Source organism: Cimex lectularius, unplaced genomic scaffold (assembly GCF_000648675.2).
Source record: "Cimex lectularius strain Harlan isolate CLEC.00 unplaced genomic scaffold, Clec_2.1 scaffold212, whole genome shotgun sequence".
NCBI lineage: Eukaryota > Metazoa > Arthropoda > Insecta > Hemiptera > Cimicidae > Cimex > Cimex lectularius.
In genome coordinates, this window is record NW_019392965.1 from 173,750 (window position 1) to 199,413 (window position 25,664).

At 33.0% G+C, this 25,664-nt stretch overlaps 2 protein-coding genes across 3 annotated transcripts; both read right to left on the reverse strand.

Moving 5' to 3' along the window:
- Positions 1-587: 587 nt before the first annotated feature.
- On the reverse strand, positions 588-13,680 carry LOC106664754 (E3 ubiquitin-protein ligase SIAH1B-like). 2 transcript variants are annotated; one of them, XR_002910785.1, is made up of 8 exons: positions 13,553-13,680; positions 11,801-12,092; positions 9,521-9,760; positions 9,238-9,430; positions 5,824-5,997; positions 5,740-5,763; positions 3,021-3,076; positions 588-1,770 (listed from the first exon to the last, which is right to left on the reverse strand). XR_002910785.1 is itself a non-coding variant. In XM_024229509.1 (7 exons), the coding sequence occupies exons 2-6, from the start codon at positions 12,072-12,074 to the stop codon at positions 5,742-5,744; spliced, it is 903 nt and encodes a 300-aa protein (XP_024085277.1). In that variant the 5' UTR covers positions 12,075-12,092; positions 13,553-13,680; the 3' UTR covers positions 2,628-3,076; positions 5,740-5,741. The 2 variants fall into 2 exon arrangements, 1 of the variants encoding a protein (XP_024085277.1); XM_024229509.1 differs by lacking the exon at positions 588-1,770 and having other exon boundaries at positions 2,628-3,076.
- A 6,183-nt stretch (positions 13,681-19,863) lies between these two features.
- Positions 19,864-25,133, reverse strand: LOC106664687 (mucin-5AC-like). Its single transcript, XM_024229512.1, has 7 exons — positions 25,081-25,133; positions 23,948-24,151; positions 22,370-22,408; positions 22,143-22,304; positions 21,337-21,590; positions 20,892-21,089; positions 19,864-20,207 (listed from the first exon to the last, which is right to left on the reverse strand). Exons 2-7 carry the CDS (start codon positions 24,111-24,113, stop codon positions 20,103-20,105), a joined length of 924 nt encoding a protein of 307 aa, XP_024085280.1. The 5' UTR covers positions 24,114-24,151; positions 25,081-25,133; the 3' UTR covers positions 19,864-20,102.
- Between the last annotated feature and the right edge of the window lie 531 nt (positions 25,134-25,664).

Here is a 25,664-nt window from a genome sequence, read left to right on the forward strand (position 1 = left end):
TTTTTTTGTTGACAAAATGTGGAAATTAACACTGACATGTCGGTAAATTTTTGAAAAAAAAAGAAGAGTCTATTCTATAGAAATGTTTGTTGCATTTACATTACAAGATAGCTTTACAATTGACATTTCTTCCTTAGTTGATATAATATTAAATTCATTAATTTTGTAATATGTTTTCCTGGTTTATAAAATAAACAAATGTTGAGATGATTTAAGTGATTCAGGGTGAAATTACCACACAAAAAAAAAAATAAATAAAAAAATAAAATAAAAACATTTTTATCACCGCAAATATTGGATTATAATTAGCATTGTATTACACGGACTAATAAGCCACTTGGTGATTTGATTAACGTAAAAAAAAATTAATCACTAATAAAACCTTGACTTTTTATTAAAATTTACAACAAAAGAAAGCGGACACTAATCCACTTAATTAAGGGTTAATTTACATAAACACATTAGAAAATATCTTTCGTTTTATAATTTTCAAAAAGTTTAGTAAGTTTTGCAATACTCCATCAAAAAAAAATTTTTACATAAAAAATAATTCTAATAACATCCAAGGTGTTCTAAAACATAATAAAAACCAATCTGGAAAAGGAGAAAATATTTTTTACAAATTGTGACTGATATAAAAAATATTTTAAAATATTTACACATTGTTTCTCATCGTCAGCAATCTGCAATCCTTATTTTGAACTTACTGGGTACAAAACAATCAGCCTTATATATAATTAAAACAAAAAAATCAATTTATGATCTTAATGAAAAAAAGAAAATAGTAAAAACAGGAATCAGTAAATATTCCCGTATAATATATCACAGAATATTTATTTAGATTTTTTTAAACTGACTGTTATCAAGCCACAGCTCTTTAAAAAAATGGAAAGTATAAAATGAAGGAGACAAAATGAACGTACAAAAAATTAAAAGCTTTTCATCTAACCAATTTAAAACTACATTCAAGTTCAAAGATATACTACTATTATATTTACATATTTAATTACTTTCAAATTCTAGACAAAAAATAAAATGAGAATTAAATTTACTCAAACCGAACATCACAAGGGAAATGATAATACAAAATCAAAAATTATTTTGATTTAACATTTGTATGATTTGCAAAAGAGCATAAAATCATTTACAGTTTACAAAAAGGTGTATTCAAAAATATAGTATATTGTAATGTTACAACCAAACCTACATTTTAATACTATTATTATACCAACCATGTGCAAACGCAAAGATTACAGAAACAAAATTTCCAAAAAGTAAGACCAATAAAAATTACTTTAACTTTATTTTAACGATAATTAATATATAAATGCTGTAAAAACTTTCAACAGTTCAATTATATTACTTTTACTAAATGCTTATCACTCTAAAATATTTTCTATACAACTATACACATTTTTAACAGGTAGAGTATTACTAATGTGATTAATTTTATGGCGAGAAGAAATTAAAACCAGTCAGTTATAAAATAACTCAACATTATGTCTCGATTCTATTTCATGTTGTAAGAGAAAAACAATCCTTGTACGATCTCATTAATACATTGCAAACCCAAAATTGTTGAAATGCATATACTTTTACATTCCTCTCCACGCCATATTGGTTGCAGTTATTCTATTATCCCTCTAACAATAATAGAAAAATATTACTGTCTCCTTTCTGGTTAAGCCTCATTATTCATACAAATACTTTTTTTTTAAATATGAAAATTAATGAAAATAATATAAACAAGCCTTGCAGATTTTTCACCACCTATAAGACAAATAAAAGTTACATTTAAATTAAATTTCTAATATTTTAGACCATACATTTTATAAAATTTATATACTTTAATTGACTGTTTTCATATATATGCAAAAATATTGAGAGTTATATCTATGTTTATTATGATCGCTTATGTAGAATAGCAAGCTGAAGTTCATAGTATAAGGGAATTAACAGTGAGTAGAAAAATAAGCTAACTATTAAAAAAAGTAGTAATAACAACAATTAATTAAGGTTTTTAGTTGAGATGAAAAAAAGGTTATTGACACGAGAGGGATTCGAACCCACGACCTTCGGCTAGATACGCCGCTGCTCTACTACCTGAGCTATCGGTGACCTCGATCCACTCGGACATCAACTCCCCATCTCAACCCCACCTTATGAGTTTTCCCTCCTTTTGCCATTTTTCAAATGTCAAATAATCGGTTTGGATTCTCGACGACAATTGAAATGGCGACGGAGAGCTTTAGTGAAGTGTACTTCATTTTTAAATCGTTAATTCAATACTTTCGTGGTCCGCTTGACCAATTAATACATGACAATTAATTAAGGATTTTAGTTGAGATGAAAAAAAGTTAATGGCATGAGAGGGATTCGAACCCACGACCTTCAGCTAGATACGCTGCAGTAATTTAAAAATGAAGTACACTTTACTAAAGCTCTCCGTCGCCATTTCAATTGTCATCGAGAATCCAAACCGATTACACGACATTTGAAAAATGGCAAAAGGAGGGAAAACTCATAAGGCGGCGTATCTAGCCGAAGGTCGTGGGTTGGAATCCCTCTCGTGCCATTAACTTTTTTTCATCTCAACTAAAAACCTTAATTAATTGTCATGTATTAATTTGTCAAGCGGACCACAAAAGTAGTGAATTAAGTAGTAATAACATTAATTTCATAAGTATTTGTTAATTTAGTTTTGCTCTTCCATCGCATTGTTCATTTATCGAGATGTTTATTTATTTGTGCAACATGAGAAATATATCGGATAAAAATAAAAATTTCCTACAACTTAATTTTTTTCAATTTAGTGAGTAAAATAATGATATCCTAATCCCCTTCCGTTTTCTCCTTTGTAAAATTAAATTAACGCATCAATTTTACAGTTATTTTGCCAGAAAAAAATTACAAAACCTAATTTTATGATAAATTTATCAGCTTATTTGAAAATTAAGCGATTGATTGCGAATAATATTTTTTGACCTACCTCTCGCATAACCGTATTGTCTTATACTTACATAATTTAAAATATCATTAATTAGATTTGTAGAGCATCTTCAAACATCTTTCAGTTCTAGAACAAAAAACAAGTAAAAACGTTAAAATAGGACATTTCTAGGTTTTATTTATACATAAAAACCATGATATTTTAACTGAATTTTAAAACGAGGTAATGCATATTTTATGTGAAAGCTAGTAGCTGAATGAAGCTTTCGGTTGAGTACTGTTTCAATATTATATTGACATCGATTTTTTAACCCATACAGGGTGGCGGGTCAAATGTGAGACCTATGGGCTGGATTGCAGTATTTTACAAAATAGACAAAATAATCGAACCACATTACAAAAAATAAATAAATAAACAAATTGTGAGTAAAGTATATTCTTTAGGTAACGATATTAGGGTTAGACACAATTTTGAAAATTCATTAAAACCTCCATCATTCGGTTAGATTATCCGGGCCCCGGGTCTTACGGCCGTCGTTCTGGAACGACACAGTACCCACTAAACCCTTCTCCATTTACTGATGTCGTTCCAGAATGACGAGCCTCTTATGGAAACCCCCCCCTCACATTCGAAGCTTGCTGTAGTGTTGGGGGTATTTTTCGAATGAAACATTGCCACAGTCCTTTTGAATCTCCTTGACAACGTTAGAAAGAAGACATTTTTCAATTTGATCTTCTGTGCATTATTTTTTGAAGAAAAAAAATTTAATCAAAATATTTTGTTAGATATGTATAAAAAAAATATATATATATAAATTATAAAAAAATAAATTCCATTATCTGGGGTTTTTGATTTTCCATGGACCCCCTACCCACTATTACCACGATTACCAGAGGGTTTTACTGTATTTTAATTTTGAGCCAAAAATTTAGCATTTTACAACACATTATTCCAATTAAATATTTATTTTACGTTTAAATTTTGTTACAGCAAAAAATTAACTTTCCTAACTTACATACAGTTCTTCTAATTTGGGGATGATGGTCAGAAAAAAAAATTCCACAGGCTGTCTCACTCTACACATTCTTGTTAATTCACAGAAAAATAAATACAATACAACGGCCCTGTTTACTCCAAGAATTGTAACAAGGGGCCCAGATGCTGCCGAGCGAGAGTGAGAGGCATTCTCAACACGACAAACAAGAATGACACATCTACAAGGTAAACAAACACTTTGAGCCCTGAAGATGATCTCAATGAAGATCGAAACGTTGGCACGATAAAGAAAATGTTTTTCTAAAACCACAACCTAAAAACAACAGCATCTCACGATCTCTGAATAATAATTATAATTCACTAATTTCGTGGTCCGCTTGACCAATTAATATATTAACAATTAATTAAGGTTTTTAGTTGAGATAAAAAAGTCAATGGCACGAGCGGGATTCGAACCCACGATCTTCGGCTAGATACGCCGCTGCTCTACCACTTGAGCTATCGTGACCTCGATCCACTCGGACACTAACTTCCCATCTCAACCCCACCTTTTGAATTTTCCCTCCTTTTTGCCATTTTTCAAATGTCGTGTAATCGGATTGGATTCTCGGCGACAAATTTTTATCTCAACTAAAAACCTTAATTAATTGTAATATATTAATTGGTCAAGCGGACCACAAAATTAGTGAATTTAATGAATTAAAATGAAGTATACTTCACTAAAGTTCTCGGTAGCCATTTCATTTGTCGCCGAGAATCCAATCCGATTACACATTTGAAATTACTTCATTATAATAATTGCAATGTTTTTCTAAAATGTTAAATTTTAGGCTCAAATTTAAAATATTTTAAAATTGTTGGTAGCACTACGATTGTTACTTACAAATAAAACTTTGTCTGAAATTGCAATTTTTAAATAGAGGGTTCGATTTTTTCTATTAGTCAAATATTGCAATCTGGATTTGAGTTCCAGGCCATTTTTCGGATGCCCCATTTTCTATTGGCTATCATTTTCTCCGCCTTTATCGATTTACACACTGAAGCAGTTTTTAGATTCATTGTGAAACCAGCTTTCAAACGTTATGTGCCATTCCCGTATAAACTGATACCTTAGAAAATTGGCTGTGAATTTTTTTCATTTTTTTTTTTTTTCTTTTCAAAGTTTAAGATTTGATTATTTTCGCATTAAATATGATAACAGAATTGATGGATAGACTGTTAAATACTAAAATATTTTCGTGATTTTGAGGGTTATGTAATGAAAAAAACTGTAAAGTTTATCAATTTGGTGTCAATGTATTCTCTTCATTTAATTTTAAGTAATTTAATTTTTAAACAAATTAGGATATTATTAATAATATAAATAATGTTGTATATAAAATTTATTTATATTTTTCAGTGTTTACTAATTTTTTTTAAAATTAGTTTTTCCTAATTGTTGAAAATGGAGTCTTACAAGGACAAGTTGTCAATGAATATGATAAAATTTGTTATTTGGCAAATGGGACAAAAAGTTTGCCTTTCACCTCTTCCATAAGCTAGAAAACTTCCGATTGGACTTGATAGAGTCTCTGATGTTTAGGGAATATTCTACCCGTCCCGGCCAAAGATTCGTCCTCTTACTTTTACATTTTTCTACTCCCCTACCTTAAACGTCTACAGGACAAAAAAGTCACTATGCAAATTGCAGCAAAAGGGCTTAAGGGCAAGGTAAAAAAACATAACTCAACCTACGAGACAAGAGACTACACCTGTTTCATTAATTAAGTTATTATGAATAATATGGTACTTACCATCAATCACGAACCTTATCTGATCTGTAAGAGAAAAAAATATATAAATATTTACTTTAAAAAAAAATAAATATCAATACTTACACCATTGAAATAGTAACATTTATGCCTAAGTTTCCATTATCTTCGAAAAGTTGAACAATTGAGGTGTCAAATACTAAACAATCAGAGCTCAAAATTGCCGATGCTATCCCTTCATGAATACTCCTAGGTGTCGCTTCCCAGGTTAATCTCCTCCGATGGCCGTTAAGTTCAAGCCTAGAACCAATTTATAATTCAAATATCTTGACGTTATTTAATTATATTATTTATTTAAACTCTAATTAAAGATTGATATAAAAACGAAATATTTATATTGATTAACAATTTAAATCTGTTATAGTCACATTTCAAAAAGCAAAAAGGGGCATTATTCATAATTTTCTCATAGTATTTTAAAACTCAGCTCTATTAAATAAAGAGGTGAGCAAAAAAAACTGTATTAAACTTGTTTATATGTTTATTGAATCTATTTCCCATATTGTTACTGGAATGATTTTAATACTAGTTTATAAAATATTTTGCAAATTTCTCAAATTTGTACCCCCACCAGGAGAGACTATAAGGATCAATTGAATTTAATGAGACGTTTTTGGTGATACTAGGCTGAAAATTATAAGATTCGTGTCTTTGTGTTTTTGCATATGGTCCCCTAAGAGCCAAGAAAAAAAAATTTAGCTAATTTAAATAATTTTTTAAAATATTATTTTCTCTGTTCTTCATGTATTTCAATGTTATTATATATCAGTAGAGCTTTTTTTACCCTAGGATTAAAAAAATAATATACAGGGTTATATTATTGAGATTAGATATACAAAAAGCTTGTAGGCTTCCAATATAATAGGCAAAAAAAAAGTTTTTGAACAAAAAAATTGGAGTCATTTTAAGCTCCCTGTAAAGCACTTAAATTTGAAATTTCATCGCAATAATTTTTTTTAAAATTTGGCTAAATTCGCTGGGGGGCATTTTTTCTCTCGCTGATCTGGCGTTCCACTTAAAATATCCTAACACCACTGGATTTGATTCAAGTTGAAACATTGAAACAACTGATCCAACTTGACAGAAATAAAAATAGAATCAATCTGCAGATGAGCTAATTTGTATCTATTGAAATATGGTACATAATTATTTTTTGATGGAGCAACACACCTAGGAAATGTGAGCTAAAATATTTTATTAACAAAAAACAAAGATATACATTTTTTTGCACCCCCCTAAACACCCTGAAACACAAATTTTTGAAAAAATAAAATAAATATTTTCTACTCACAATTTTTACCTTACACATTTCTCTGATTTCTTTCGAGAAATCACAAAAATTATAACACAATTGCATAAATCTGGCCTCTATAATTAAATCAGAGCCAATAAAATAAAACGTTTGATTAAATTTTGTTGATTTCATCCTTATTTTTCTTACATATAATGATTTAAAATCTCCTTGTTGACCTAAGCTAAAATTAGTAAAATTTTCTTTCTACCGGTTGTAATAATATTGAATGTTGATCAAATCCAGGGGAGTAATGAATTTTTAAGTGGAACACCAACCAGACAAAAAAAATTTGCCCCCAACTGATCAAGTGCAAAAACATATACTTTTCGTTTGTCATGAAAATCAGCATCTAGAAGAAGAAAAATTTCGAGGAATTTTTGTTCTCAAAAATTTGTTTTCAGGGGCTTGGGGGGGGGATAAAAACGAATATCAACTTTTTTCTTGCTACTTCATTAAGTCCCTTCGGTCACTAAGTCAAAATTATATTTGGCAGCCATAGCAGGGGTATCTTAGATAAATGAAATACTCAAATACAATATTGTTTTTAGCAAGACACAAAGTTGATATATTTTTTGCACTCCCAAAGAGCCCTGATTTCAAATTTTAAAGAACATAAAAACATTACTTTTTTCCTCAAAATTATCACCTACTGGATGTTTATTTACTTTCTTTTTGAAAATCACAAAAATGTTCCTAGTTTTGAAGTGAGCACCCACAGATTCATATGAATTTTTAGAACACTATAACTTACATATAATGGCACAAACCTGGCCTACACGAATAAATCGGTAAAAAAAAGTTGTACGAGTTTTTGTTGACTTTGACCTTATTTTTGTCACTTATCACATAAAATCTAATTAATGCTGGCATAAGTTGAAAGAAGAGGGAGTCCGCTCTCCAGCTGTTGTAATAACATTAAAATTGGGTTAAATCCAGAAGTGTTATTAATTTTTATTTAAGTGGAATACCAGACATTGGTGAAAGAGAATTGACCCATTCAAATCCAGTCAAAAATGTCTAGTTTTTGTTATCTATAAAATTTTTTATTCAACAGCTCAAAGGGTACTTAAAACAAATCTGAATTGTTTTTTTTTTTTTTTTTTTTTTCAAAACAAATTTTTTGGACCTACTTCAATTCATTCTCATTAAATACAAACTTGCATTATTGTTTGCTTATTCTAGACAGGATAACAAATCACTGAATATATTAACCTTGAAATACATGCAAAAACCATGATGAAAAAAAATTCTTGCCTCCTAAAGCCCATTGGCAAAAACGCTACATGTTCTAATAATTTCTCCACTTAATAAAAAATAAAAGTTTAATTAAAACCTGTGATCCAGTCCTAACCCTACCCTTATCAATATTTGTTTTGAAATACTTAATGCGAATTAAATCAAGGGTGGTAATAACACTATAGAAGGGGACCGCGGTAGCCGAGTGGTTAGCGTGAGAGACTCTCGGCTCATTGATGCCACAGTTGTGGGTTCGATTCCCACTGTCGCCTCTGGCCCTTTTTTCACGATAATCCCCCCTCCCAAATATGAACACACATACAAGACGGGGGAAAAAAAAAAAAAAAAAAAAAAAACCCACTATAGAAAAAGAAAAATTTACAGCAACTGAAAACCAAACATTTCGTTTATGAATTTTGAAAAGGAGTTGGTTCAAACAATTCAAAAGCGGCGATACAAACCAAAGTCCTGGCCTCTAAGACAATTTATTATATTTAGGCTGATTATTCAGAAATCACTGGATGAAAAGGACATGAAATGTGTTTTACACATCTGGTCTTTCAGTATATACATTTCCTTTAAGAAACTTTGAATAAAAAACATCAGAATGGTGGATGTCTGCCTGGATACTCTATCAAAGAAAAGACCATTCTTTACTTCTCATGGTTTTGAAACTGTGCAATTAGATAGATGATAAGACAAACAAACCAAAAGCGTATTTTATATCTAAGATAAGAAATTAAATTTTATATTTTATTTTAAATATCTCTTTATCAATATATGGCGGTTCTATGAAAGGAAAAAATTATAAATTAAAAAAAACCTATTAGTACTTAATTTTGGATTTTTAAGAGCCTCTTAGCAATTTTTTTTATGCTAATTATTATTCAAAGGTTTTTCTTTCTCCTTATATTTCAATATTTTGTTTAGAATTTAATACAAAAAAATACCTATAGGCAAAAACTTCTGCTTGTTTCCTAGAACCTATCAACTGGACAATAGCAAAGAACTGTTGGTGTCCAGCATATTTTTCTTGTTTTTCTAGTACTAGCATAAAATTATGCCCAAAACAAGACTGCATCATGACCCAATCGACGGCTCCTGGCAAATTGATGTCTGTTACAAGAAAAACAATGTCTTCTCCTAAAAAAATACATCACATTATGCAAAACAAAAAAATAAAATAAAAAAGAAGCAAATTAAAAATATATTTTCAAAACAAATCATACAAACCTTGTAAGGTTGTTATAGATTTATGTGATATTAATAAATGAGGCATCACTTGGTCCAATGATCCTTGCCATTTGCAACTTGCCCCAGGGCAAGGGCAACAATATGGCCTATATTCACAAATTTCTTCATGCTCTGCTTTTTCTGTATGCAAGAGCGACATATTACACCCTGATGTAGAATATTTGCAAAGGAACATAACTGTGCTAGCCACTTTTTCCATTGCAAGGTTCCTTATATTACCTGAAAACATAACAAAAGTTATTTAAGGGCAAAAAATATAAAAATTACAACATATGTTTGTGTATGTTTTTTTTTCTCCCAGTATAACACTGCACCCAGAGGACACATGTAAAGAGAAATAAATTGACCCTGGCATTCTGAGAAATTATGGGATAAAGTTTTGGATTCATCGTCTTTTAACGTGTCATGGTTTTCAGGACAGTAACTTGCCCAATAAGGCTTGGGCAGTAGAGTTAGGATGCATCAAAAGCTTGGCATGGAACTTTTGGAAGCAGGGTCAGTTCATCGACAAAAGGATCCATTCATTGAGGATAATGAGGTCAGTGATGTAGTAAGTTGCTTTGACAATCTGTCTGAGGACTGGAAAGATTGGACGCACCAGAAGATTGCTTGACAGAGCACAGTTCACTACAGTCCAAAGAGGTCACGGTAATGTCTTGTATAGATGTAGATGTAATTTTTTTAGGGTATGGTATACTGCACCCTTTGAGAGCTATTGTATCCCCCGTTCTCTGCCTAAAGCACATCGGTGAGTCCTATTTCATCAAGAAACTTGATTAATAGGCCCGTTTTTAATGGTTGAAGCTCTTCTATGGTCACATTATACATCCCAAAACATTTCCTCCTGCGGGCTAATGTAGCTCCGCAGTTTGTTAGTAAATGTGTTGGTGTCTCTTCTGCCTCCTTGCAGAATCTACATGTGCCATCTTGGATTGTTCCAATTTTTTCTAGGTGTCCATTTAATCTACAGTGTCCTGTTAGGAATCCTGTTAGGATTCGTAGTCTGTTCCTGCTTCCTTTGACACATTCTGTGATTTCTTTCGTGCCAAAATTGGTTAGAAGATTCTTGGATTGTCTATGTCCAATGAGTGAATTCCATTGTTCCTTCATTTTCTTGTTGTCCTTCTGTCTGAGATATTCGTTAATAGTGTGGATTCCTATGCCACAGAAGGGTTCGGGTCCTATCAGCGGTGTAGCAGCCCCTTTCCTTGCAAGGGTGTCCGCTTTCTCGTTGCCTTCTACTCCCATGTGTCCTGGGACCCAGCAGAGGCTGACTTTATTCTGCATACCTAGTGTGTTTAATTTGTTTTTGCAGTTCAGCACCATCCTTGAACTAATGATACTTGAGCTAAATGATTTGATGGCTGCTTGACTATCTGACATGATAGCTATATTCTTGTTTTTGTATCCTTTACTTAGATTGAATTGGGTACATCTTTCAATTGCGTGAATCTCAGCTTGGAAGATACTGGTGTGTTTTCCCATGGGTTCTGAGTATTTGGTTCCGGGTCCAAATACTCCTGTCCCTGTACCTTCTTGTGTTCTAGATCCATCTGTGTACCAAAGGATTATGTCTTGTATAGGATTAATTAGTTTTGACCCTCCAAACAGATTTTCATCCTAGTAGTCATAGTTGAGTGATTCCAGGTCAGTCTACTGTCTTGGTATAGTCCTAAGTGACTGACTTGTTGAGTGGATGTGAGTAGCTCCTTGCTGAGGTACAGTGGAGGGCAAGACTTTTTTCATGTAAATGTACACTGATAGCGAGTGCAGTTTTTCCTCATTCAGTTTGCACCAACCTTTGATAAACTTAAGGTGTCGGTGGATGGTGAAGGTGATTGGAGAGGATTCAGTTTAGAAGGAAGAATGACAAGTAGTACTGATGATGTTGGTCAAAGAAAGTCAGCAGTTTAAATAGAATACAGGATGGGGATGAAAGCTCCCTCCCTTCTTGTATGGTCTGATATCTGATAGGATTCTGGGATAACTTGATAAAGGGAGAGTAGGAAGTGTTTATGTTTATAAAGGGCGTCTGGGTCATACCTACGAACGCACCCAAGCAGACTTTGTTCTTTAAAGAAAAGGAAATATCAACAACTCTCAAACCTTGCTGGATCACAGAATGACTGGAAGAGGAATTGATAAGAAAAGTTTTTCTGGGGTTTTGGATATCACAGAGGACTGATGGGTTTGTAGGAGGGTAATACGGCTGGAAGGTATAATAAACAAGATTAAATAAAGAAAAAATAAGGAACTTACCAAGGGGTCCTCTACATGTGGGGCAGCACGTAAGTTTTGGTCGGCAATTGCTACAAACTAAATGACCACTTTGACACTGAAGTATAGGGGGCAGTACATAGTCGAAGCACACAGGACATTCGAACAGTGATGCGAGATCAGCTGCAACTGGAAATCCGACGGGAATAGCCGGATTGGGTTGGGTAGCTGATGTCGAAGCAGTGATGCTTGTGATAACGAGGTTATTTCCAGTTCCTCTTTTGCTAACATGACGTTTCGCGCTTTGAGAAGCCATTTTTATGCTGATATCAACCTGCAACGGAAAATAATATAAAGTCCAGATTAAGTAATTAACAAAAGCAATTGTCAATTTCAATTAAATATGGGATGAGGGATCACGGCAATATAGTGGTCAACGTGGTCAATGTGTCAGACTCTCACCTAGTAGACAATGCGCGGACCCAGATTGGGTGTTCCCAGGAAAACTGTCCCTTTTTTATGCTGAGGATACCCTCTATGTAGGAATACACTTTATCCAACTGTCTTTTATCATTTTCTAATAATTTCGCCAAGTGTTATCACACCCAGGTCCGTCTTAATTCTTGGACTTTCTGCTACATTGAAAGAATGTGTGATGAATCGCCATATTGGCAAGACTGTAGGGACTTTGCCTGTTCTTTATAAGTATGAGTTAAAACAACCATGCTCTGTTAAAAATTGGACGAGGCAGTAGCCGACCTCACAGACTCTGCTCTACCCATCACAATTCTTCAAGTGCAAAAAATAATTATTTTAGTATTGCAGAGATTAACTCTATTGTTCAAAATATTCTACAAAAAAGATTGAAGTTTCTCTATGCATCGTCTGCTATGAAGATGTTAAAAGATTTAGAAACACCATCTGATCCACAAACTGAAATTGATGTATGCAAATAAAAGGCATGCTTAAAAGTTTCAACGAAATGTTTAAAACTGAACGAAACATTGAAGAAGTCCATTTAAATATAATAACAAGTGGGAAAACGACTAAACACGAAAGAAACAATATGAAAAATCACCATGACTGTCATGTTTGATTTCTGTTTGCAATAATGTGAAATTTATATTCATAGTTTGAAAGATACAAAAACATATTTCTATAATTCTTCTAGAAACGTGAAAGAAGGCAAGTTAAATATAATCCGTGTAAAAAACATGACTACACTACAAAGAAAGTACCTAAAAATCGAGAAGATAAAAAGCTGAACAATTTTTCTTTTAAAATAGACAATTTTAGAATGGAAACGCTCCTGTAATTTGGCGAAAAATCATTATCGGCTAAATTTAGAATAACTAAGAGGGTGAAATTATGTTTGTCGGTGCCTAGAAAACAAACAATTAGAAGCAAATGGAAAAGAAGAAAATCTCTTGATTTTTTTGTTTTAGTTTTTTGGAAAAATTCATTACCGGAATAATGGATAATATTATAAAATTTTGATTTTTTGACTTGTTATTAAATTTATTTTGTCAATTTTTTTACCTACCAATTTTTTTCAAAATGAAAAACACTTGTTATATAGGGTTTTGAAGTCTGAAATGATTTAATATTCTATATAAACCAAGACTTTTAAAAATTCAACTGGAACGTTAAGCATATATTTTTCCATAAAATGTGTTAAAGGAACTGTGATCGATCGAGTAAATCATAGAATCATAGAAAAGGTGGTGCCCATTGGGCAATCCGCCTTTGGCATGGGCGAGCGGATTTCTCGCGATAATGTAAGTATTTACTTACGGTAGCTTAATTGAAGGCGGTTCGCCCGACTCAAAAGCATCAAAACATAGCAAATCCGGCAGAAACTTGCATCCGAGACAGTCAGCCTCTTGAACACCACAGCCACTGACAATTCTAGCACGGGCACCGCTGGCACTGACGGACCCACGCCACCTCATCTCGAATCCGACCCGTTGAGTAGGGGAAGTACGCGATGACGTCTTTGGAAAGACCATTCGTGCCAACGTTTCGATCTTTATTGAGATCATCTTCAGTACTCAAAGTGTTTGTCTTCTGTGTAATTGTGCCATTCTTGCGTGCCGTGTTGAGAGTGCCCTTAGTTAGTTATTGCAGCGTAATTTATGTTACGTAGACTAATGGATAATTTTTATTGTTATATAATGCAAATTATTTAATGTATTTTATATTACAACGTTTATATGTAAATTATAGCCCACGTTGGATGTAAGAGAGGTCCAAGAGACCTAATTCTGCGTTGCTAAATAAAACGCTATCAATCAATCACTCTCGTTCGTCTTGTTATTTCATGCTAACATACAGATTCCTTGGCTGTCTGCTATAATATGGTTATTATTCTGGCTTTATTCGTTGATTGATACACAGTGTCTTTTGAAAAATGTAGAAAATCTTTTGGAATATTCTTAATTTATAATAGGAACATTCTAATAACAGTGACTGTTTAAGCCCTTTACAAAATCCTCAGTCTGTCCATATTCAAATCATATCTTCCGGTCGGTTTGTTTTGGACTTTCATAATTTTGATTCATTGGCAAAAAAAATTCTTCGGGAATCCAAGCTCTGAAAAACCTCCAAATGGATTTGGCATTGTTCACCAGAGTCGGTTTTTTATGAAAACATGCATTTGGTCGATTTTTTGGTTTTTGCCATTCTTTCTAGTTTTCCTAATCAAGAGGGAAAAAATAGACGTCATCTCAGTTTAGATTGATTTGTCTCTCTGTTTGTTGTTAATTTGATCAGACAAATAGAACAGCAGTCTATTCTGGTTGTCGCTTTTGTCTTTGATAACAGCTTGAAAGTTTTTTGTCTAGAGGCGATAATATTGTTGTAAAATGTGAAAGTGAGTTTTTCCTAGAGGAAAAATCCTTGTGGAATATTCCCAATTAGTAATAGTTACTAAACAAGAGTGGACAACAGTCGTACTTTCTCTTTGGGCAAACTTTTCCCTGTACTTTTATTAGTATGCTCTCTGTATACGTCTTCATCAATAAAGCATGGTTTTTACACAGGTGATAGTCTAATTCTTAAAATTGTTTAGAAAATGAGAATTGAAAAAAAATATCATCTAGTTATCCGCCCAGTAGACATGGGATTGAACAAAAATCTTTCTCAGCAAAATTAAACAAACATAGATTGTCTGGAGACGATAGATGTTATAAGTTAACTCTAAATTTATTTCCAGTAACTGTAGTAGTACTAAACTGTAGTGAACAACCCCACACCCCTCCAAATCTGAGACTTACTGGCCATTCACTTCCTGTCTGCCTATCTTCTGTTTTAATAGGTTCTGGTACATTTATCTTCCGATTCTCCAGACAAATTGAGAAAAGTTCTTGAGTTTTGTTGAAACACCCTGAAACTGAATTCGTCAAAATACTTAAAAATTGTTCCCTGTTAGTAATAGTAATGGATGATCGTGTTGATAGATCGTCTGCCTGCTTGTACAAGTAATTTTTCTTCAGAAATTGCTCTCTGTCTCACGCACACTCCCTCTCTTCCACAGTCACTTAAATTCACTCTCTCCCTCTCACACACACTCTCTCTTTTACATACTCAATCTCTTCCTCTTTTACTTTGTAATTTAATTCTTTTGTTCTTTCTTTCATTCTCTCACTTAAAATATTTTGCTTTTTCTCTCTTCTCTCCTGCTCACTCAACCATCTTATCTAATCACTTTTCCCATCTTTCTCTCACCCACCTCTATCTCTCTCATTTACTTATTTATATTCCACTTCTTTCTCTCACTTAAATCTTTTGCTTTTTCCTTCATTCTTTCATTCTGATTCCTCTTACTTACGAGCGAGCAAGCGAGGGAGAAAGAGAGAGAGAGAGAGTGAGAAAGAGAGAGAAAGAGAGAGAGAGAGTGAGGAACAGAAAGAGAGAGAGAGAGAGTGAGAAGGAGAGAGAAAGAGAGAGAGAGAGAGTGAGAAGGAGAGAGAAAGAGAGAGAGAGAGAGTGAGGAACAGAAAGAGAGAGAGAGTGAGAAGGAGAGAGAAAGAGAGAGAGAGAGTGAAAGAGAGAGAGAGTGAAAAAGAGAGAGAGAGTGAGGAACAGAAAGAGAGAGAGAGAGTGAGAAGGAGAGAGAAAGAGAGAGAGAGAGTGAGGAACAGAAAGAGAGAGAGAGAGAGTGAGAAGGAGAGAGAAAGAGAGAGAGAGTGAAAAAGAGAGAGAGAGTGAGGAACAGAAAGAGANTATTATTAATCTTATTATTCTATATCTTCTATATTCTTTCTCCATCTCTCACTCTCGCCCTCTCTTTTTCTCTTTCTTTAGTTCTTTCTCTTTCTGTCTGCCCCTTTCTCTCTCTCTCTCTCTCTCTCCTGTTTCTCACTCTCTATCTCTTTCTCACTCTCTCTCTCTTTCTCACTTTATCTCTCTTTCTCACTCTCTCTCTCTCTTTCTCACTCTCTCTCTCTCTTTCTCACTCTCTCACTCTTTCTCACTCTATCTATCTGTCTTTCTATCTCTCTTTCTATCTATCTATATTTTCTCTCTCTCTCTCTCTCCCTCCCTCTCCCTCTCGCTCTCTCTCTCCCTCTCTCTTTCTCACTCTCTCACTCTTTCTCACTCTATCTATCTCTATCTATCTATCTTTCTATCTCTCTTTCTATCTATATTTTCTCTCTCTCACTTCTCACTCATTTTTTCCTTCAGTCTTTCTTCTTTCTCGCTCTCTCCTCTCCCTCTTCTCAATTCCATTTTCTCTGGTTTGTCCGAAATTACAAAACCGTTTTATTCACGTAAAGTCAAAAGCCATACTTATGCGGTCGGACGACCTTTAACGAAGGAAGAATCAAACTGTGTAGAGAAAATAAGGCTGTTTGAACGACACAAAAATAATAATTAAATGGATTGAGAAAATCAAACGAGATGAAGTGTCTCTGATGCTCATTATAGGTGTGTGATAGTGTGTGGATGTGGATAACAATAATTATTATTATTAAAAGAATAGAGAAACAAATAGTAAATATTAATTAGCGAGCAGGGAGTTGTTGAAGCAAGGAAAGTATAATAGCAGGATACAAGCGTGAAAAACAAAACATTCGCTCTTCTGTTTTTGTTGTATTTAAAACTCAATAAACAAAATTCAATTTAATTCGGAGAAAATATTAAAAAGAAGTTTTCTTAAATTTGTAGAGTGAATGTGCCAAATCAGGATGTATTACTTTAGTGAAATGAGGAAAAAAGTGTGTTAAGTTGGGAATTTACTCATTCTTACCTAAGCCCCCGTTCGGACCTGGGATTACGAAGCCGGCAAAACACTAGAAAGTTAAGAAGTACAAGGAATGTAGCCTTACGAGCCATTAGAGGATATCGAATGATATAATTATGGGGATTAGTTGGGAATGAATAATAAAGAATTAGCAGGATTGTCGAGGGAAAGTAAAGAAAGGCCACAAGTTTACATAAAATCCAAAAAGAAGCGGTAAGAAGTGTGTTTTATACATCTTTGCCAAGTGCAATAAGCGCTTTTTTTCCGCTGACATAAAAATCTTTGAGAAATTGTCAAAAATTGGCTAAATAGACTCACAACAGTCTTGTAAGGCGTTTTCGGCTTCATCGCGTTCCCTAAAAATTTTATCCCTCAAGAAGTGATCAAAATGCCTAAAACAAGTGGAAGTCTGTAGGCGAGAAGTCGGGTTAATACGGAGAGTGTTGTAAGGTTTCCTATCCTAAGTCCTTAAGTTTCCTCAGGGTTGGCATTCGACATGCGGCCTGGCGTTATCATGAATAAGAATCGGCCCCTTACGGCTTACAATGCTGGACAAAGACTGCATTTTGTCAATTTCTTGGCAATATTTCTCTGCTGAGATAGTTTCACCATAATTGAACAACCCCAACAGTACACTACCAAACAGTCACCACAACCTCTTTTTGGTGCAAATTTGGTTGAAATGTTTTGGCGCTTCATCCTTGTCCAACCACTGACCTGTACCCGTCCTGTCATCGTACAAATTCCATTTCTCATCGCACGTAATGAATCGATCGAGAAGTGGATGATTTTGGTGGCGCAACAGAAGAGACGTGCAAATTTCAAAGGGTCGATTTCTTTCGGCTTCGGTTGGTTCATGCGGTGGTTTATGGTCAACACTAACCTATTCCGCAATTTCCCGTGTTGCCTTACGTGAATTTTCTTCACTCAACGTTTTGAGTTGGTTTTCGTCCACAATGGAAAGCCTGTCGCGACCTTCCCAGTGTTCGAGATCGAAATCTCTGAAACCATTCCAACTGTATTGATGTTACATGCGGTATAAATTCGTATAAATAAATTTGACGAAAATCTAATTTGGACATATTTAATTTCGTAGTTCCTCACTCATAAAATTCTATAAAAATTATTTATTGTAATCCATAAATTAGATTTGGGGATTTAGCTTGTCTACATGACAAGCAATTGCAAAAATAAAACAAATTTTCAAAACCTAATTATTAATTTTGTACTAACCCAATACCTCCTATCTTAAATATACATCTAAATACTATTTGACATACAAATTAATCACTAATTTAAAATTATTTTCTTACAGTATTTATTAAGACAGTATTTAGTTGTGTTGTAATTCCCGCTTTTCGCACGTTCAAAATTGAGCGGCAATAAAAACCAGCTTCTCATTGGAACGTCGCGTTGGAGAGGTTCTATCTTCCACTTCATGTCGACTTGCTTGAAACACCTTTAACTGATGATGAGCTTTAAGCTTGAAATCCAGATCGATGGAAATAACAAACTGTGAGTAAGAACTGTACTTTTCAAAAAGATCGAGTCACTACTTCCTATTGCTTTAAAATGTTCAACAAGGAAAGATCAGACTTGATCTAATTGTTGTCGTTAAAAGGAAATTTCGTCAATTAATTAGTGAGATGATGAAAAGCATAAAAGGAAGGTTTGGTGTTTCCAAAAGAATTGCAGCCTTTTGGCTTATTTTAATTTTCCTAGGTCCTTAGTTCAGTTCAATTGTGTCAATCATTCTTCTAACAATATAAGTAAAAAGTAGTATTCCATTGGTGCAATTTTTTTCTTATTACAATTGGTTATGTCTCTAATAGAGTTGCTTCGCATTAGAAGCTAGCATGGGTAAGTTCTTCCTCCTCATTGCATAACCTAAAAATTGGGTCAGATGGAATCTAATGTTTTAAGTGTTTTCTCAGATGTCAGTAGCCAGTAGCTCTGAGGGTTCTTTAATCATGAGTTTACTATGTCAGGCACTTCTGGAAATACAGCAGGCACAAAAGATTCGGTACAAGATAGTTGAAAGGACACATTTTAATTTGTACAGGAGACCCTCATGCCGCATGTGATCAAACATTTGCATCATGTTAAGAAAGGCCCCGTACAATATCGTTTATGCTCAAGGGATGAGGATATGTGGTCCAAAATGCGAAGCGCCTGTTGGATTGTGGAATGTTGAGGATAAAAGCTGAACTCATGATCTGGGAGAAGGTTGAGTTCAATCATTTGAGTAGGATCTCGCAAATATTTTTGAGAAGAGAGGAAGTAGGCTGTTTGGAAAAGGAAACTAGGAAGAAGTTTTATGGATGGTTTGATATCAATAATAAAATGTGTGTTGTTGCGAAGCTTTTTGGTTTTCTAGTTATTTATTGTAGTCTGATGAGGTTAATTAAAATAACATCCATGATGAGTGTTTAACATTTTTATTCTTGTTCTTGTTTCGGGCTCACTCATCCCGTCCTCAGAAATTTATACAAACTCTTGTGGTAAAAAAATTATATACTCTTTAAAAAAAAAAATTAAACAATGGAAACAATACATTTCCTGTACATACAATGTATTGTTTCAATTGTTTTAAAAAGTATTTTTGTAAAGGGTTTGTATAAATTTACTTAGAAGAGCTCAAAACACTCAACACTTCATCAAGGATGTTATTTTAATTAACCTCTTCAGACTGCAATAAATGGCTGGAAAATTAAAAGAAAACAAAAGTACCCAACAACATACATTACAGATGGGTTTGCCAGGTTTAGGGAAAAGTTGGTATTGGTACAAAAATACTAAATGAGGTTTTGAGATATCTATAATCTACTTGTTGGCTTTAAAAAAAGAAATCCTCCTTCAAAAGACTTTATTATGCAAAAACAAAATCTATTATATTTTTTGTCTTAGTTTAGCAAATGTTAAATCATCTTTTTAACAGCATCCACCTCATGTCAATCCTTTTGTTTTATACAATTTTTTTCTCATATAAGTATTTTACCTTTATAACATAGTTATAGACTTTTATATGTACTTGATTGTGCTTAGGGCCTATCTAAGTTCAAACACAAAATTGATATCAAAACTTTTTATTTTTTTAGTTTACAAAAACTTTTCTTTTTTCATTCGATAGAAAACATCCATTTTCAGGATGTAGACACAGGCTCTCAGCTGGAGGTTTATAACCCTAGACAGATCTACAACAAACTATATTTATATAGACCTTCATATTTAAAATGAAATAAGTCAATGTAATAATAAATCAATCTTCACTTCCTAAATAGCCGACTATTTGGGCTGAAATATGTATATATGTACATACTTATCAAAATATTGTACTTACAAATAAAGTAAGCAATATAATATTTTTATTTAATTATTGTCTAAATTAGGCCAATTGCTGGCAATTTTAATCAAATAAACTTAATTTTTTACATATTTTAGCAGAGAAAAAATTAAATATATATGTACATATATNCCTTTTTGCAATCATATTTATTTGTTATTTAAAAAATAAATAAATAAAAATAAAAAATAATAAAAGAATGGGCACAGGATAATTGCGTAGGTTATGTTTTTGCATCTGATGCCTTATGAGATAAAACACAACTCAAGAAAAATAATTAATTATTCTAGTACTCTAAAAGAAATGGCTCATGAAATAAAATCATAGATTCAAGAAAAGCCGAAGGATTTGATTTCACGAAGATGGCGTAATGCCGAAATGCGTTTGAATAACTCAAACAAAAAAACCCGCGAGTGAACACAGACAAATGTGCAGTTCGCCAACTCGCAGACCAAACCCGATCATCTACTATTTAGTTTTATTCTGGTCATCTTCTCTCTTAAAGCAAACCAAAAATGGTAGTTTGATGGAATATCAATCTTTACCAAGAGATTAATGATAATATCTTCAGGCTGGATTAAAGCTGTTGGTATTTGCTCTGTTGACGACAAACGATTTGTGGTAGCTGTATGATACTCAGATGAAATTGGTTTCATAGTGGTTGTGGTTGTTGTTGTAGTTGTTGTTTCATCAGTATGGGTTGTAGCAGTTGGGGCAATAGACTCTTTATGAGTTGTTGATTTNTTGATTCGGGTCATTATCAGGGAATAAAGTGTGGTGCTATTCTTGTGGTGCCATATTGGTTTTACACAACATTTTCACACAAAACCAATATGACACCACAAGAATAGCACCACACTTTATGCCCTGAAGATGACTCGCATATAGGTTGAAACGTCGACAGAAAAATGAAAAAGGTGTTTTTCTAAACTAACTCATTCTTGACCTTTCCTCATGATTTCAATCAATTAAGCTGTACTAAATATTTACCAATATTTTAACGGTACTATCTTTTCTTTGTGTAGAAGCTGAAGAGATTTTTTCTGTTGTCACTTTTGTAGTGGTGTTACTAACATACGGAGTCGTTGTATTCGGTTTCTTGGTTGTTATAGTTGCACCAAAATTATTCACTGTAGTTGAAGTAATGTTCTCACTGTAAGCCTTTGTTGAAATTTTTTTCAAAATTGTCGCCACTCTACGGCTCAACATGGTCAACATTGAATACGGACGTACAGTCGTGTGAGCTAAATAAAATAGAAAATTTTTTAAAGTATGATTAATGATAAATGTATATTTAACTATAAATAAAATGATAGTTTTGATAATTAATTAATTGTTATTTTATTCAGGTAAAAATGCAACAAATTTAATTCCACTTTGTAGTCAACTTATGTTTACTTTGTTTTTAATTTCTTTTTACAGCACATGGTTTTAAATTATTGATCTAATAAAAATCCCATGCACCATTGGAGAAGAAGCCTCTCCATTCATGCTAATAAATTACATGCACACTGCCCCATAGTACTTGATATTCTTTTAAACCTTAGGTTTCAAAATTTTGAAAAGCATTTAATATTAACCTTGCAAATTAATTATGGTTTTATAGTCGTGATAAAAAGAATATATTCCAGGAAAGCTTGAGGAAGGAACTGAGTGTTATCTTTCTAATTGGTATCATCCTTGTTTTTTGTTAATAAAAAATACTTCTCTATTTAAAATTATCTGACTAATATCCACATATATCAAATAGATAATAATTAACATTTGTACAATATGATAATGAAAAAAAAAGTTACCTCGAATTTTCTTTGTAGGTTCAGTAGGTTCAGTTTTATTCAATAGTTTTGGTGGAGTTGTAATGACATTTTCGACTTGTCTAAAAGTGGTATCTTTAATAAGAGCACCTGGATTGATTGCCAATGGCCTCGATCCATGAATGGGACGTTTAAGAATGGCTTCTGAATAAGGAATTTGTCTTGTTAAGTTGTTATGTTCACATACAATTATATATTATCTGTCATACCCAATGCTCGCTGGACTCGAAAGTATCTGTTTCTAATTCCTAAAAAGAACAAAATTGCTCAGAAATAAAATTAACCACATAACCAAAAAGAAATAAGTATTCACAAGGAAAATAGGGAGACCCTTTGCTTACTATAAAAATACTCTTACATAATCAGATAAAGGTTCTCCAAGCCTATGATCAACTCAAAACTTGTTTGAAATTGCCTAAATACTCAGAAAAAAACTGGGATGTACAAATAGCCTAAAGCTATGTTGGGTCCCAGGTGAGGGAATTAGGCAGCAGACAAACTAGTTAAAAAATACGTCTAAGAACAACTCATACAATATGTATCTTCATACGGATGATAAAAGGATATTTTTGCACTTGAAGCTGCATGAATATATTACCTATCCCACTTAAAGTGCACTAAAAAACCATTTTTAATATCATAAAGGAAGGTCCCAAAGGTTAACTGCCAGACTCGAAGAACAGAAATCTATTGGGGAATATGATCGACTGATGCATTTTACAAACCGGCTTCACCCTTGCAAGGTTCCAAATATTACCAAAATGAAAGGGACAAATAAGGAATTTTAAATAATCAAGCCAAGGAACTGGATTTGCTGAAAGGGCTTGGAGTGGGCAGACCGGCAGATGGAAGATGCGATGAAGGAATGAAGGGTAGAGGTTAAGAAATTATTTAAACCAACAGTGAAATTTCATTACACAGCATCAAAAATCTACAAAATCAAGACAGTTCAATATAGAGAATGAGGAATAGGTTTTTTACAATACATGACTGGGTAAGGGTTATGAAGGAATCATAGGCGAAGAAAAGGCTGTCGAGGAAGCAGAAGAAGGGGTCATTCGGTCCATGGAACTGACATGTAAAAGTTCAAAGTCTACTAAAAAGTACAGACTGGGAAGAAATTGAAGTAATAATAAAGCTGGGTTTTACTGAAGAGTCTCAAATGGGCATAAAACCGTCAGATGGAAGATATGATAAAAGAAAACATGAAGGGATGTGGTGAAGATATTCAAAAATCAAAAAAATCATGAGTGCTCAATCGAGACTTTTTCACTATTTGCTCAATTGAGCAGTCATGATTTTGTTAATTTTTCTAAAATCCATGAATTTGGGGGGGGGGGTATGCAGTTGCTTCTTGGGGAAAAAAATGAGGAAATGAATGGAGAATGGAGAGCTTCCATAAAGGCTGCAGAAACTAAAAAAATATCCTCCAACATCCTACTGACTCAGGTTTGTCATGGCATACAGCATATATTCTTGGCTATGAGGTATGATTACCTTCAGCGTTTTAGACTCGTCAGTATTCTTCATGCAAATACAATAATGTAAAACCTCAAGATTTATTACGGGGATCTCCCTGCAGATAATAAAATACTACTAATATTTACATCAAGAGTTCTGTTTGATTTTCCGTTGCCAACTTTTTAAAAAGCTCGACTGACGGCCCTAAATCATTAATTTTGTTAATTATATTTAAAAACTAAAAATATATAACTACAATAATACAATGATAAACAGATATTGGCTTAATCTATTTTCAGAAAATAGAGCAAAATCGGTATAAATACCATGAATGCTTTCTTCATTGTCACTTTCAGGTTCTGGAACATGTCCCAATTCCTCTTTGATGTTCAAAGAGTTCAGGTTGACGAGAAAATCAGACTCGGTGGTGTTTTCCCCAGCCGTTACGATCAAATGTTGTATCATCCATGTGATAAATAAAAACAACTTCATTTTTTCGTTGTCAAATGGCGCAAGCTCTGACCTGAAAGCTTCAGAATTTATTATAAGTTAAACAATGCAAAAAGTAAGCTTGAACTTAGGACAGAATCTTAAAATTTACGTGATTTTTTTATAGGTAGCATGATCAAATTGAAATTAAAGTGCAAGATAATAATTAAATTGGACTATAAAAATTAAAAAAAACGCTGCCTCAGAAAAATTATGAGGGACAATCTTTAAATTTCAAGAAAAAACCTTATTCTACAATGAAGATTTCTGACTTATTATGAAATGACCTCCAACTAGATAGATTTATTACTCAATTGCTAGAGCAAGACGATTAAGAACAAAGAGAAAAAATAAGAAAAAAATTAAAAATGAATTCGACAAATTTTAACTTTCCTGATATACAAATAACACTTACAATCACAAAGTTCAGTGATAGAAATCAGTCAAGAATCCTCTATCAGCAACTGAAATTTCCTAGAAAAAAGGGTTAAAACAAAGTACCAAATTGGCTGGATCAAACCTGGCGAAATTACCCACTGCGAGCTGCTATTTGATGTTTTTCAACGAAAAAAACAATAAAACAAATCAGCTGTAATAAAACAAAAGGGTACGAAATCGTGAAAATTTCCTTCACGAATTATTTTTTGTCGTAATTTAAAGTGTAAAAATATGAGTTTTAAAATTGTACTGAATTTTTTTTTACTAAGCACCAAGAGAGAAAAAGTTTCAGGGATAATTTTCGCTGGGAGTTTGACTCGTATAATAATTTTTAAAAAAATTTGATCAATTAGAAAATAAGCTTGTTTAGACGTTGAGTTCATAATGATAGAATATTTAAAAAATCGAAACATTTCCAGATTTGCATTTTTTCATTCATTAACGCATAAAATAAAAAACATCAAGGCTAATTATTGAGAAATAAATTTGTCTTAAAATTGACAATAATAAACTGTACAAAATAACACTGTACCTTTAAAAGTTTTTTTCTTCTTGTGGTGTATCCTGTTCAAACAAATCTCGCTGAATGGAAGCTCTTAAGGGTTTATACCGAATTTAGTGGTATAGTTATCAACCCGATAACAATTCTAGCAATGGTTTAAACTTTCGCTCAATTAATTGATACAGGACGGATTAAAATATAAACTTTCTAGGAATAAAATATAAACGATGACTAACAGGGAACTGATAATTTTTTTTTTTTTGTTAAGGGAAAATCTCAATTTAAGAATGCAATCTGAGTTTTTCTTTTGGAACTTTTGTGAAAATATCTCTGACTCGCTTTTCCACCACTTACCACAGATGTAAATAAGTCATTTCTAAAAAAAAAAAAAAATTGAAGATATTTCTAACTGGAACAAATTTTCGATAGTGGTGGCAATTAAAATATAATTAGCAGACTTGTTTGTGATAAAAGACGTCAATCGAAAGCCCGGGGCGTATCTTTTAAATAAGATGGATTAAATAACTCTTAGAAAACATGGACATCTTTGTTGCCCTCATCTCTCATAATGAATAAACCTCTTGACGCGATAGAAACTTTAAGCTCAATTATTT